Raw genomic sequence first — 13,342 nt, 5'->3', positions numbered from 1 at the left:
GGACTAAGCAGAAAAGAATCGCTAGAGGACTGGAACCTAGAGATTCCTACTTTGAAAACTCGTCACTTGACTGCAGAATCTCTCCTAGGGTTCATAATGGTACTAATTATTAAAGTTGTAAAACAAATGTGTTCTTCCTGTGCTGCAGTAAAATGAATTACACTTAGAGGAATTTATTTGGATAGCTTCAGTGTTTCATTTGTACACCATCCTGGTCACTGGCACCCCTGCTGTGATGGGTACCTGGCAGCTTCCAAAACCCAAACTCTCTGCAAGAGTTCAGAAGGCACTATAGTCAACTTTAAAGAAACTTGAAGGCCAGGCGTGGTGGCGCACGCCTTTAATCCCAGCACTTGGGAGGCAGAGGCAGGTGGATTTATGAGTTCGAGGCCAGCCTGGTCTACAGAGTGAGTTCCAGGACAGCCAGGGATACACAGAGAAACCCTGTCTCGAAAAAAACCAAAAAAGAAAAAAAAAGAAAAAAAAAGAAACTTGAATGTGAAAAGAAGTTAATATCATAAAAACAAAAACAAAAGGCAGCTTAGATACCAAGAAGAAGACAGACAAGTTAAAAGAGCTCTGTATAAATGAAGTTCAGCTACCACCAATAAAGCAGATACTGTCTGAAAAGAGAGATTTTTTTTTCCCCCACTGGATATTTCTAACTCCTTCTACTGCTGGGAGACTGAAAGAGACTCCCAAAGCTGTGGCAATGATTTCGCCATCACTGACAGTGTTCAAACCCAGTGTGAAAAGTCACCTAGCCACAAAACAACAAAGAGGACTAAGGCACGAGGCAGGGAAGATGTGTCTCTAAAGCACCTTCATGTGGGAAGATACAACCAGACAGGACCCACAGCATCAGTTAACAGAGTGTGACTTTAAACGGAAATTACAATGTCCCCAAACTTATTTTGACAATTCAAGTGCCATTCCCTATCCTTAATCCTAAATAAAGATGGTGAGTCAGAGAGTGAAGATCCCGTCTTCATCATCCCTCCCGTGTGACATGTCGTTGAGGACACTGTCACTATCTTCAGAGTTGTCTGGCCTGTGAAATGAAAAGAAGGCAGATCAAAAAAACAGAAAAAGCAAGACCACTGGACCTGCTCAGCTATCACACCACTAAAACAGGCTGAGCACACAAGACTCAGACTTTATCCTGCCTAAGCCTCCTATTCTACAGATGGGAAAACTGGGGCTATAGAGCACAAAGAGCTTTGCTAATCTTTTACAATACACAAGATTACACCTTGCTTTGAAAAGTATGAAATCGTGATCTAAATCCATTGATATCCCAAGAGATCCCAGCTTTGAACTCAGAAAGTCACTTTGAAGGGCCTAAGATTCCCCACATAATATTGGGTGGTTGCTAATAAATGATGTGGTGTTGATGCAATTAATTATTGCAGAGACTTTTACCAAGTCTTCTCATTTCTTTCCCCTAAAAGCTATAAATAGGACAGATATTCAAAATCTATTTCCAGACACCCTTCATAGACTCTTACAAAATCAAAGCAAACCATAAAACATGCCAGTCTGTGGGGCAAAGGAACCAAATCCCAGGAATAATATTGCAAAATACTTTAATTTCCATATTGCTTTTCTCAGTGACTCCACACAAACAATGTGCTTTTAAAATAAGCCACTCAGTGCTGAGCCAGCTTTTAGCACAGAATGCAATGGCATGCATCATCTTTTTTTGCATGCTATACTTCCATTAATACTTCCTGCTTTCCTTAGTTCTATTTTGGACACACATGTAGTATTAACTGAGACAGAGGTTAATGTGAGTTAAATCTCCACTGCTTTTTCTGCCTCTAATGCCTTGTCTCTCCAACCCTGTGTTTAATCAGAACACAAGCACAAGTCATTAAACCACTGAGTAGTATCTAATCATGTGTAACAGGCTGTATAATCAACATAACAATCGGCCATGCAAGATGAATTACCTCTTGTGTCTCTGCAAACAATTGGCTTCTGTGACTTTCCCTGAAAAGACAAGGCCTTGATGTGAGCAGAGCTGCTTTGGGAACTGCAGGGAGAAGCCACCACCTTATACAGAAAGTAGACTAGCATCAGCAAGGACAGCCTCTCTCCCCTGGTTGATACTTGCTGCCTCTGGCCCTCAATCCAACCCATTCATGTCAAAGCCGCTCCTGTGTTATAGGTTAGTATAAAGCTGTTAAATTTTTAATCCATTTTTATTTAAAAATCTTTTTTTCATAGAACATACTTGATCATTTTCTTTCTCTCCCCCAAATCTTAACAGATTTTCCCTACCTCCACCTACTCAACTTCTTGTTCTCTCTCTGTTTCTTTTTCTCTCTTTCTCCCTTCTTTTCCCCATCTCTTAAAGAAAAAAACATGGAAAACAACAAAACTGAAAATCAAAACAGACAAACATGAAGAAAAAATCAATAAGCAATAAGACAAAAAACATAAAACAAAACAAAGAGTATATACATCCATATGCATGCACACACACATACACACACACATGCAAGCAAAACAATTTTGTGTGGGCCAACTATTCCCAGGCATGGGGCCTGCCTTAGAGTATGGTTGCTATATCCAGTGACACTCCATTGGAGAAAACAGATTTTCCCACATGTGTCAACCGCAATAGCCTTTGGTTTAGGAGTGGGACTTTGTGTCTACTGCCCCTCTCAGTGCTGGGATCTTGTGCAGTTTGAGTCTGTTTAGGCCTTGTGCAGGCAGTGCACAGGCTCTCTTCATTCTGTCATGGTCTCTGTGATTTCATGGTGCATACTGCCGGTTGTGTCTTGGAGTCCCCCACTACCTCTGGCTCTTAGAACCTTTCCTTCCAAACAGATCCCTGAGCCCTGAGGGGAAGGGTCTGATAAATCCCATTGAAGGCTGAGTGCTCCAAAGTCTCTGTCTCTGCACATTGTCCAAATGTGGGTCTCTTTGGTTTTCAGCATTTGTTACAAGAAGCAGCTTTCTCTGATGCAAGTTGAACAATGCTTAGAGTTACTCAGTAACACAAATTCAAGTTATTTCACTGTGTGTGTATATGCACGCATGTCTGTGAATATTCATATTTGTGCTGGCTTTTATGCATATGCAGGTATCTGTGCACACCTATGTACAAGCATATAGAAGCCAGAAGTCAACTTCAAGTGTTTTCCTCAGGCTCTGCCTACCTTGTTCTTTGAGGAGGAATCTCTTACTGGCCTAGAACTTGCCAATGAGCCAGGCTGGCTGCCTGGAAAATCCTGGAGATTCGTCACCAGTTCCTGCCTCCCGGACACAGAGATTACAGCAAATGCCTCTTTGTGTGGTTCCAAGACTCAAATTCAGGTCCTCATGCTTAAGTGGCAAGCACTTTACTCATTAACTTACCTCCCTCCCCAGCACATTGGGTTTTAAAGCACTTTTTGTGATATGTACCCAGAAGCATCCAAAACAGCATCTATGACTTCAGATAAGTAAGTGCTAACAGCAAGGCTCCAGGAAGTTCTAGATAGTGTTTGCAGCACTCTCCAAGGACAGGTTCAACAGAGAATAATCTCATCTTACAGCTGACTGCCATAAAGCATCAATTCCCCTCTGTTTTATAACAGTAGTAGGTACCTGCTGTGTGCCTGTATTTTATATGAAAACCATAATGCTTATTTTATAGCTCCATTTTGCAGTAGTTATAGTTTTCTGTTTGTGTTCTGAGGTTGGGAAAGTATAAATCATAGGTGAAATTCAGAATTTCATAAAAACTTTAGACCCTGTCTCCTGAAAAGTATAGACATGGACACAAGAACGTGTTGGCAAACCGTTTCCCAGGACTCTCTCCTAAAGGCCATCTGTGGTCCCTACGCAAGCCTGCTTTAAAGGAAGATATAAGAGCAAGACTGTTCAGAGTTTTACTCCTGTGACATTACTTGGAAATATAATACAGGGATCCAGAGATATTTTTAACTGTAAGAAAGGAGTAACAGGGCAGGAGAGATTGCTCAGTAGTTAGGAGCACAGGATGTTCTTCCAGCAGACCCAGGTTCAGTTGCTAGCACCCACATAATAGTTCATAACTGTCTGTAACTCTAGTTAGATCTAGTCAGATCTTATGCCTTTTTCTGGCTCCCATGGACACCAGGCACACATGTGGTATGCAGACATATATGCAGGCAAAACACTCACACACATATAGATAGATGGTTGGTAGATAGATAGATAGATAGATAGATAGATAGATAGATAGATAGATACATACATACATACATACATACATACATACACACAGTTAAACAAACAAATAAATAAATAATTTTAAAAAGTGAATATCCAGGCATCGTGGCATGCACTTTTAATCCCAGCATTCAAAAGGCAGAGGCAGGTAGGTGGATTTCTGAGTTTCAGGCCAGCTTGATACACAAAGTGAGTTCCAGGACAGCCAGGGCTACACAGAGAAACCCTGTCTTGGGGGACAAGGGGAAGTAGAAGAAGAAAAGAAAAGGGAGGAGTAACAACAGGCCCTTCTACACAAGGCAATAACAAAGACAGAACAAATTAGACACAACTCGTGCATGGCATCTGTGTCCTATCAATGAATGCCATCTTGGTCTCATTATTCATCATCAAAGTGTCAGCCTTACCCAGAGGACCACACACAAAGGCAATGGTGGTAATGGACTTACCTGTCACCCCCACAGTTTATGTGAGGACAGTGAGAGAACCGATCCTTTGGGGGGATAAAAGGAAAGAGGGGGAAACAGAACTACCCTCCTCCCATAACACCCCCGGAGTCCACGCACAAACGCCCATCCCTGCAGGCCACTTACATCTGGCCCTGCCCACTTTACCTCGAAGGAGAAACGCCAGAAACAATAACACCATTAGCACAAATCCCACACAGCAGGCAATGATCAAGATGGTCTGTCTGCTGTTGATCTGCCAAGACACAGGCAAAGTGATTGATTCCTTGCTGTAGAATACTGCCATTTCCAGAATGTACCTTGGGACACATCCCATCCTAAGAATGCCTTCTAATCACCCACAATGTCATTACAACTCATGCTATTCTGCCCGGTGTGTCTCCAAGTCGAAGCAAGCTCAGAGTTCTAAAACAGGGTTAATTTCGCCCCTAAAAGCCCAAAATGTTTTGCCCATATCCCTAAATAATCTGAGTCTTACACATCAGGTACATTGGGCTATTGCACTCAGAGGTCAAGTGACTAAAAACTAATAACCATGTTATGAGCTATGCTTACCATGGCTGACTTCAGTTTGTAGAGAAAACAAATAAAAAGGAAGAGGAAGCTGAATTTCGAATTTCCTATCAGGGTAGTCCTAAAGGTACAGCCTGGGAGCCCAGTACATCTAAGGATGTGGGAGACTTGATTTGTCATTTTCAGTGTTGTTCTCTTATGAGCATGCCTGGGCAAGTTTCCCAGGGGGAACGAATATCTGGTGGCACCAGGCACTCATGGTTCATCACACAGAACACGAGAGCAGGAATGAGCTCCGTCTCTGTCTCGTTGGGATGGTTCTTCTTGCCAGCTTCATCACAGTGAAGGGCACATGGGAGATTAGAGAAGCACACCTCGGATCATGTCCATGAAAATGTTTCCAAGTAAGATTGACTGAATAGGGCAAAGCTGCCGTGACTGTGGACTGAACCATCAGTAGGTTGGGGAGCTAGATGAAATGGAAGGGGGAAAATAGCCAAGAACACAGACATGCACTCGTCTCCTTAGCTCCCCTTCCTTCTCCCTTCTTCTTTCTCTGCTCCCTGGCTGAGATGCTATGAGCTGCTCAGCTCTACCAGGCCCTCCAAGTTATGATGAAAGGAATCACCTAAAACCCTGAGCAAAATAACTCTTTCATCCTGTACGTTTTTTCTTCTTTGCTTTCTGTCAAGCAACAACAACAACAAAAGCTGTCTTAGGTTTTTTTCTTGTTCCTTTAATAAATATTTCGACAAAAGCGGCTTAAGGGAGGAAGGGTTTATTGAGGCTCACAGTTCAAGGTACTGTCCATCATGGCCAGGGAGTCAGGGTGGCAGGACCACACCCAGGAAGCAGAGAGCAATACTCGCATGCTGCCACTCTGATCCCTCTCTCCTCGTACACTGCCCAAGGCTACAACAGGAAATGATGTCACAGTGGGTGGATCTCCCAGCTCAGTTGGCATAATCAAGATCATCCCTAAAAGGTATACCCAGAAACTTGCCTCACAGGTGATTCTGGGTTCTGTCAAGTTGCCAGTTCACAGTAAGAATCACAGCTACCAAACACTACCAGCAAGCTAGATACAAACGAGATTTGCCAAAGTGTCAGTACCATTTTCCCCACCAATTGTATTTTCATTTGGAAAGATATTGTTAGTTTTTATATATATAAAAAAAAACAATATATGCTATCCGTGTGACTATGTAATGAGTTTGCTATCTTTGGCTCTAAAATTAATACATTAAAAAAAAAAAGCTCAATGTTAAATTTAAGGAATTTAAAGAGCCATTGACATCCCAATGCTTGGTGCACTGAACCAGGCATTTGGGTATCTTATGAGGACATTCCCATTTCCCTTGCGGCAGCCAGACTATTTCCTTCCTTTCCTCCGGTCTCATTCTGTAGCACATAGAAGCGCAGAATCAGCCGGAAGCAGAAGCAAAGGCATGACTGTCTCCAAGGAAAGACTGCTTTCACAGTCATCTGTCATGCCTAAAAACTTTTTGGAGCTACTTTAATTGTTTTTTGCAATAAACATAAATGAAAGGAACCCTCAAAATACAAGAGCAATGGCAGAAGCAGGTGTTGTCACTGAAGTCGCATCAATAATGCTGGGCTTCACGCAAGGGGCACATGTTGATTTTGTATGTATCCGTAAATAGTTTTCTTCTTGCTTTCAAAACATCTGTGCTGTGCATGGCAAAGTAACAATGAGTAGTGCTTCTGCCGAGAGTACAGGTTCACAAGTCTTTGCCCACTTCACAACAGTTACTATGCATTTTGCCAATTAGCAACATTCTATTCTCCCGAGCGCATCAGTGAAAACTTCTACTAGGGAATTTTTTTAATCCAAAACCAAATGTTCCCAGTACTTCTCAGATCTTTTACCTGATGTGATTTAGTTGTCTTCTGCAAAGACTCACTTGTTGTTAATGCTGGAAAGACAGGAAAATGTTAGACATCCTGTGAGAAAATTAGAAGGACCTCCTGAAATAGGTTTCCAAAGCCACCTGTTCAGCCAGATAATATTAATTCTGTAACATCGTCTTTCTCTTTGTATAAGTGATTTATACAAATTGGCTTTCATATTGCTCTACTGCTGCTCTCTAGCATGACCCCACAGGGACAGAACATGGGTGAAAGGTGACTCAGAGAACAAGCATTCGGCTTTGATCTCTCTCTCTCTCTCTCTCTCTCTCTCTCTCTCTCTCTCTGTGTGTGTGTGTGTGTGTGTGTGTGTGTTTCTCTCTTTCTCTGTGTCTATCTCTCTGTCACCTTTGTTCGAAATTATTACTTTAAAAAAAGTTATTTTTATCTTACGTGCATGTATGAATGCCTGCATATAAGATGTGTACAACATCTGTGTCTGGATCCCACAGAGTCCAGAAGAAGGGGCCATATCCCCTATAACTGGGGTCCCAGGCAGTTTTGAGCTCCCAGATATGTGTTCTGGGAACTAAACCAGGGTCCTCTGCAAGTGGAGCAAATGATCTTAATCACTGGGTCATCTCTCCAAACACTAACATTTTAAAAAATTCACACCTTATTTAGTGTGTGCGCATGGGAGGAGGAGGGGTAAGCCCGTGCTCACACATACATGTGAACCTGCTTGCTTGAGTACCCAAGTGTGGTGAAGGTCAGAGGACAGCATATGGAACTCAGTTCTCTCCTTTCACCATGTTGGTCCTAAGGATCCAGCTCAGGTTCTCGGAGTTGGTGGCAAGTGCTTTTACCCACTAAGCCTTCTCAACAAACCTGGCTCTGATTTTTTTAGAAGCCCCAGCAATGCATTCGAGATTCTTATCCAGCAAGAAAAACTACCATTCATTCCATTAACAAGTATTTGCTGAGAACTTATTATTAGCCATTCTGCTAGTTATTCTCTAGACCTCTGGGAATTTACCATATCATGTATAAAAACTCAGTCTTAAACAATAACATAGCAATGTTTCAGGAAATGATAAACTCCATACCCAACAATGGTACCATGAGTCATTATGAAGTCAAGAGATTCTATCACCTAACATGTCTTGGCCATCAAGATGTCATTGTCCACACATCTGATGCTGCTGCTGTAAACCTACTATGTCACCAACTGCTTGAGCAGACAGCAAAGGCAATTCTCTACTTGATAGCAGATGGTTGTCATGGGCTTATCCACTACACTATGGCTTCCTATGTTAACTCTAACACAACACACCCTGTTTCTCTAGCAACAGACTCCTCCATCCCGTGCTCACCATGTCTCTTGATTGTATCATTTTCTCCCCATTGGTTTGATTTGGTACCCTGTTTTCTTTCTCATGGATTATACTATGAGTAAAGTGTCTGTGAGAGGCCAAATCTTTTAAGTTCAGACTCCATTTTAGAGAACCTGACCTAAGTTAGAACTCAGGTAAACTAAGGCTGGTACCTAGCCTTAGTTTCCAAGTTAACCCCAACAAAACCAGAGCTTAGCTCCAGTCTCTAGGCTAAACCCCAACCACATAAGTTGCCAATATACAAGCAACTGTTAAGATGGAACACTGGAGACAGGAATAGTCAGAGATTACCTAACTGTGAAGGGATTTATTTTAGCATGATAAGCTTCCACTGGGCTCTCTCGGGCTATTAACAGCCACAGGAATTTTCTACTGTACCAGAGTCTATCCAGGAGGATAAGGGAAGAGCCCATAGGTGTTTGCTTACAGGCCATTCCACTAGGCTCCTCCTAGGGACCAAGCTGTTGACTGCATTATCACTGCATCCCTTACCTGCTGCCAGGTGCTGGTGGTGTATTAAATAACTGCTCAGCCTCTCTCTCTCTCTCTCTCTCTCTCCTCACACCCCCCCCCCTTTTCTGACCTTCTCTGCCCACCACCCACCCCCAGCACTCACTTCTCTGCCCTCATGGCGCTGTTCCTGTCTGTCTACCTCCACTCCTTCTCCAGGTCCCCACACTCCTCTCTTGTCGAAAATAAAATCCCTTGATACCAGGTCTCTTACATGCCATAAATTCTCAGGGGGACACCTTGGCATGGGTTAACCAGGTACCCCTTGCCACATTATATTTTGTAACAATAGGGAACTCATCTGATTTAGGATCTGAAGTCCAGGGCTGGTAGAGAGCAAGGGTAAGAGATAGATTACAGAAATGTTTTACAGGGGATAGGAACAACAGAATATAGACATTGAATGTGGGTTGCAGAGAAATAAGAGCCTTCCTTATCTCTTAAGTTCACACCGAAGACATGAGATTACTAGTTAACTATTCACAAAGACAGTGAAGAGGGAAGAACAGGGGTAGGTTCCTGAGGGAGACAGATTATGAGCCACAGTCAGAGGTACTGTGTTTATTATACCAGTGGGGACACACACCCACACACCCACTATGTGGGCCATTAAACAGCTGATCTATTTGAATCTGAATCTATTTTCTAAGAAAAGTACAACCATAGATACTGTACTCTTTAGGAATTGTCGATACCCAAAAAGCAGTTCTCTTCAGAATGTATATCCCATGAGAAAAGGGGAAACCCTGACAAATATCAGGACTGGGAGATGGGCTGGGGAGGCAGAAGAGGAAACAAACAAACAAAACAGAAGTGACCATCAGGGAGGCCAAAAAGTAAAAGCAGTGCTAGAAACCAGAGCACAGAAAAAGTGTCCAAAAACACAATATATCTACAATAAGATCCTATAATACAAATAGCACATAAGAAACAGAGCTGGTAGCCAGTCAGGCAATGGTGGCACACGCCTTTAATCCTAGCACTTGGGAGGCAGAGGATTTCTGAGTTTGAGGCCATCCTGGTCTACAGAGTGAGTTCCAGGACAGCCAGGGCTACACAGAGAAACCCTGTTTCAAAAAACCAAAAAAAGGAAGAAAGAACCAGAGCTGGTGAGATAACAGGATGGTTAAAAGGCTTGCTCTGTAAGCATGAGAACCTACATTCAAATCTCCAAGACACTGGTGTAACCCCAGGATTGCAGGAAGGGAGCAGAGACAAGCAGATCTGAGAGCTGTACTGGTGAGTTTTGTGCATCAACTTGACACAAGCCAGAATCATCAGAGAGGAAAGAGCCTCAGTTGAGGAAATACTTCCATGAGATCCAGCTGTAAGGCATTTTCTCAGTTAGCGATCAGTGGGGAGGGGGGAGGGGGGAGGCCTAGCCCACAGTGGGTGGTGTCATCCCTGGGCTGGTAGCCCTAGGTTCTATGAGAAAGCAGGCTGAGCAAGCCATTCGATGCAAGTCAGAAGGCAGCACCTCTCCATGGTCTCTGCATTAGTTCCTGACTCTAGTTTCTAGCTCTATTTGAGTTCCTGTCTTAATTTCCTCCAATGATGAATTGTGATTTGGAAATGTAAGTCAAATAAATCTTTTCTCCCCAACTTTCTTTCTGGTCATGGTGTCATGATAGCAATAAAACCCTGACTAAGACACTGGAGGAACCAGTGGGCTTTCTGTTCAGTGAGGAACTCTGTCTCAAGTCAATAAGGTGGGGAGAAACGGGGTGACAGTCACCATCCTGCTTACACACACACACACACACACACACACAGACACACACACACACACAGACACACACACACACACAGCGCATAAATGCACAGGTACTTGTACCCACATGTTCACATGCACGTACCACATACATATACACAAAAAGCACAGGGAGAGTGAATGTTAAAATATCCATCCTAATAACCACTAATAACCACTGGATTCAATCACTTGGAATACCTTCCCTAGCCTTCTAGCACTTAAGACAGAAGGAGAAGGTTATGTAGCACAATTGGTGCCAGAGAGCTTATTTGTTCTTTGAAGAAACTGGGTTGTTGAATTCCTGGGAGCATTAAAAAAAAAAAAAAAAAAACACAAGGAGGGAAGGCAGCAGGTTTTCATCCAGTAAGGACCAAGCTATTGTTGCTGTTCCTTTCTGCTATTCTCTTCCACAGCTGGAAATTGCAGGTAAGAAGTCCTACCTTTGTTCTGCCAAATCCTATTGTACTGTAATCATCCATGATGGGCTCAGGTTGAAATTGAGGCCATCACCACACAGAAAGCCAGCCTGGGTCAGTTGGTTATCAGAGCTAGTCTGTTTTCAATTGGAATGGTCTAACATAAGGAAAACTTTGCAAACACCAGTGCTGTAGTATGATAGCAAACAGCACTCCTGTGTCCCTCTCCCACCTTCATAAAATGTGAGAGGCCAGGGACACACTCTAAAGGCCACAGTGCTGGATGTGAAACAGCAACAGGGTACAGGCCAGTGGTTTCTTTCTTCCCTTTGAAATATAACTATGCCAGCCATCTGGGATGGGACTAGTGTCAGATTCCATTTTCCCAAATTCCAAAAGGCAGAAGGGAAAATGGCTATCTATGGTGCCTATTAATTTACCAAAGCACATGCTTGCCTCCTGGCTCTCTTCATATCACAAGTACCTGTTACTCATTTCAAAATCCCTACCCTGAACTCTCTCCTGCTCCCAGGCTTCCTCCACCACTCCAGGTTTTCTCAATCTCTCTCTCTCTCTCTCTCTCTCTCTCTCTCTCTCTCTCTCTCTCTCTCTCTCTCTGTCTGTCTTTCTTTCTGTGTGTGTTTATATGTGTCTCCGTCTCAGTCTCTTTCTTCTCTACTCTGTTCCTACTTCTCACCAGCCTACTTTTTTCTCTCCCTGCTCTGAATGATTCCAGATACCTCTGACCGTTCTTTCTCTCATATCTATAATAGAAACTTCCCCCTCAACCATATCATAGAGGAGTCATCTTGTCAGTTTGTACAGCTGGACCAAGACTGCTGCTTTGCATGTGATCTGTTCTTAGACCCTTAGATCCTAAAGGCCCTGAGCTTTGTATAGGTACTGCAGAACAAGAGACTCCCTGAACCTTCTAGTAATCTAATTCTGAAGGGGAAAATGGTACTGGGTTGAATAGTGCCCCTCCCCATCTCCAGGAAAATATTCACTAGAATCTCATGGTATGATTTTCATAAAAAGAACCTTTCCTATATATCTTTTACTGTACACAAAAACCAACTTGCATTATACCAAAGATTAAAATGTAAGATATGAGATAACCAGAATTAAAAACAGGGGAAATAATTTAGGATAAAGTTGTTTTGGCCATCGGTGTGCATGTCACAAAAGCAAAAACCAAAAACAAACACAAAACAAGCAAACAAACACAACAACAAAAAGACAAAAATCACCAAATTAAACATCTGTACAACAAAGAAACAGGAGAAACTTCATCCCACTATTATGTGATTATGGATTGGCATCTAAAATAAAAATGGACTCAAAAAACATACAAATACAATTTGTACCTTGCAAAAATATAATGACCTATATTTGCACTTCTTAAAGGAGGAAATACACATTTCCATGAGTATGGGAAAATGTTCATCACTACTCAAGGAAACACAGATCCAGACCCCAGAGAAATCTTACCCTACTCCCTCTAGAATCAGAGATGGGGGAAGGAGCTCTTATGTACGGCTGGAAGGGTCTGTAAATCTGCATCCATTATAGAGAATGATATAGATTCCTTAAAGACTAAAAATAGAATTAGCATCTGATCCAGGGATCTGATTGAATATATACCCAAAGAAAACACAATCAGTGTTTCAAAGAGTTATCTGTGGGGACCTGAGACTGCATTAACTAGGGAAGCAGATAACCCGGCCTGATCAGGGGCACAAGTCACTTCCGGTCCACTCCAGCACCGGGGTTCCTTGCCTATGGAGTTTCTGGACACCCGAAAGGACCCACACAGGATCTCCCACCGGATCCTAAGACCTCTGGTGAGTGGAACACAACTTCTGCCAGGAGGCAGGTTCGAACAGCAAATATCTGAGCACCTTCCCTGCAAGAGGAGAGCTTGCCTGCAGAGAGTACTCTAACCACTGAAACTAAGGAGAGAGCTAGTCTCCCAGGTCTGCTGATAGAAGCTAACATAATCACCTGAGGAACAAGCTCTAACCAGAGACAACTATAAAAACTAGCTTCAGAGATTACCAGATAGCTAAAGGCAAACGTAAGAATCCTACTAACAGCAATCAAGACCACTCACCATCATCAGAACGCAGCACCAGCACTCCCACCCCACCTAGTCCTGGGCATCCCAACACACCCAAAAAGCTAGACCCGGATTTAAAAGCATATCTCATGATGATG

The 13,342-nt window shown here is 42.8% G+C and overlaps 1 protein-coding gene across 2 annotated transcripts in view; it reads right to left on the bottom strand.

The window, feature by feature from the left end:
* Positions 1–861: 861 nt before the first annotated feature.
* LOC110305943 (T-cell immunoglobulin and mucin domain-containing protein 4) overlaps positions 862–13,342 on the bottom strand; it is a 31,608-nt gene continuing 19,127 nt past the window's right edge. For both annotated transcript variants that reach the window (XM_021178117.1, XM_029483942.1), the window contains 4 exons: positions 7,074–7,120; positions 4,818–4,905; positions 1,953–1,992; positions 862–1,051 (listed from right to left, as the gene is read on the bottom strand). In XM_021178117.1, coding sequence (XP_021033776.1) covers positions 967–1,051; positions 1,953–1,992; positions 4,818–4,905; positions 7,074–7,120 — 260 coding nt within the window. In that variant the 3' untranslated portion in view covers positions 862–966. The remainder of the gene's footprint in view (positions 1,052–1,952; positions 1,993–4,817; positions 4,906–7,073; positions 7,121–13,342) is intronic.

The sequence above is a fragment of the Mus caroli genome, chromosome 11 (assembly GCF_900094665.2).
Source record: "Mus caroli chromosome 11, CAROLI_EIJ_v1.1, whole genome shotgun sequence".
Classification (NCBI taxonomy): domain Eukaryota; kingdom Metazoa; phylum Chordata; class Mammalia; order Rodentia; family Muridae; genus Mus; species Mus caroli.
Note: the sequence above shows the minus strand (reverse complement) of the source record. Positions and strands in the feature narration are given on the sequence as shown.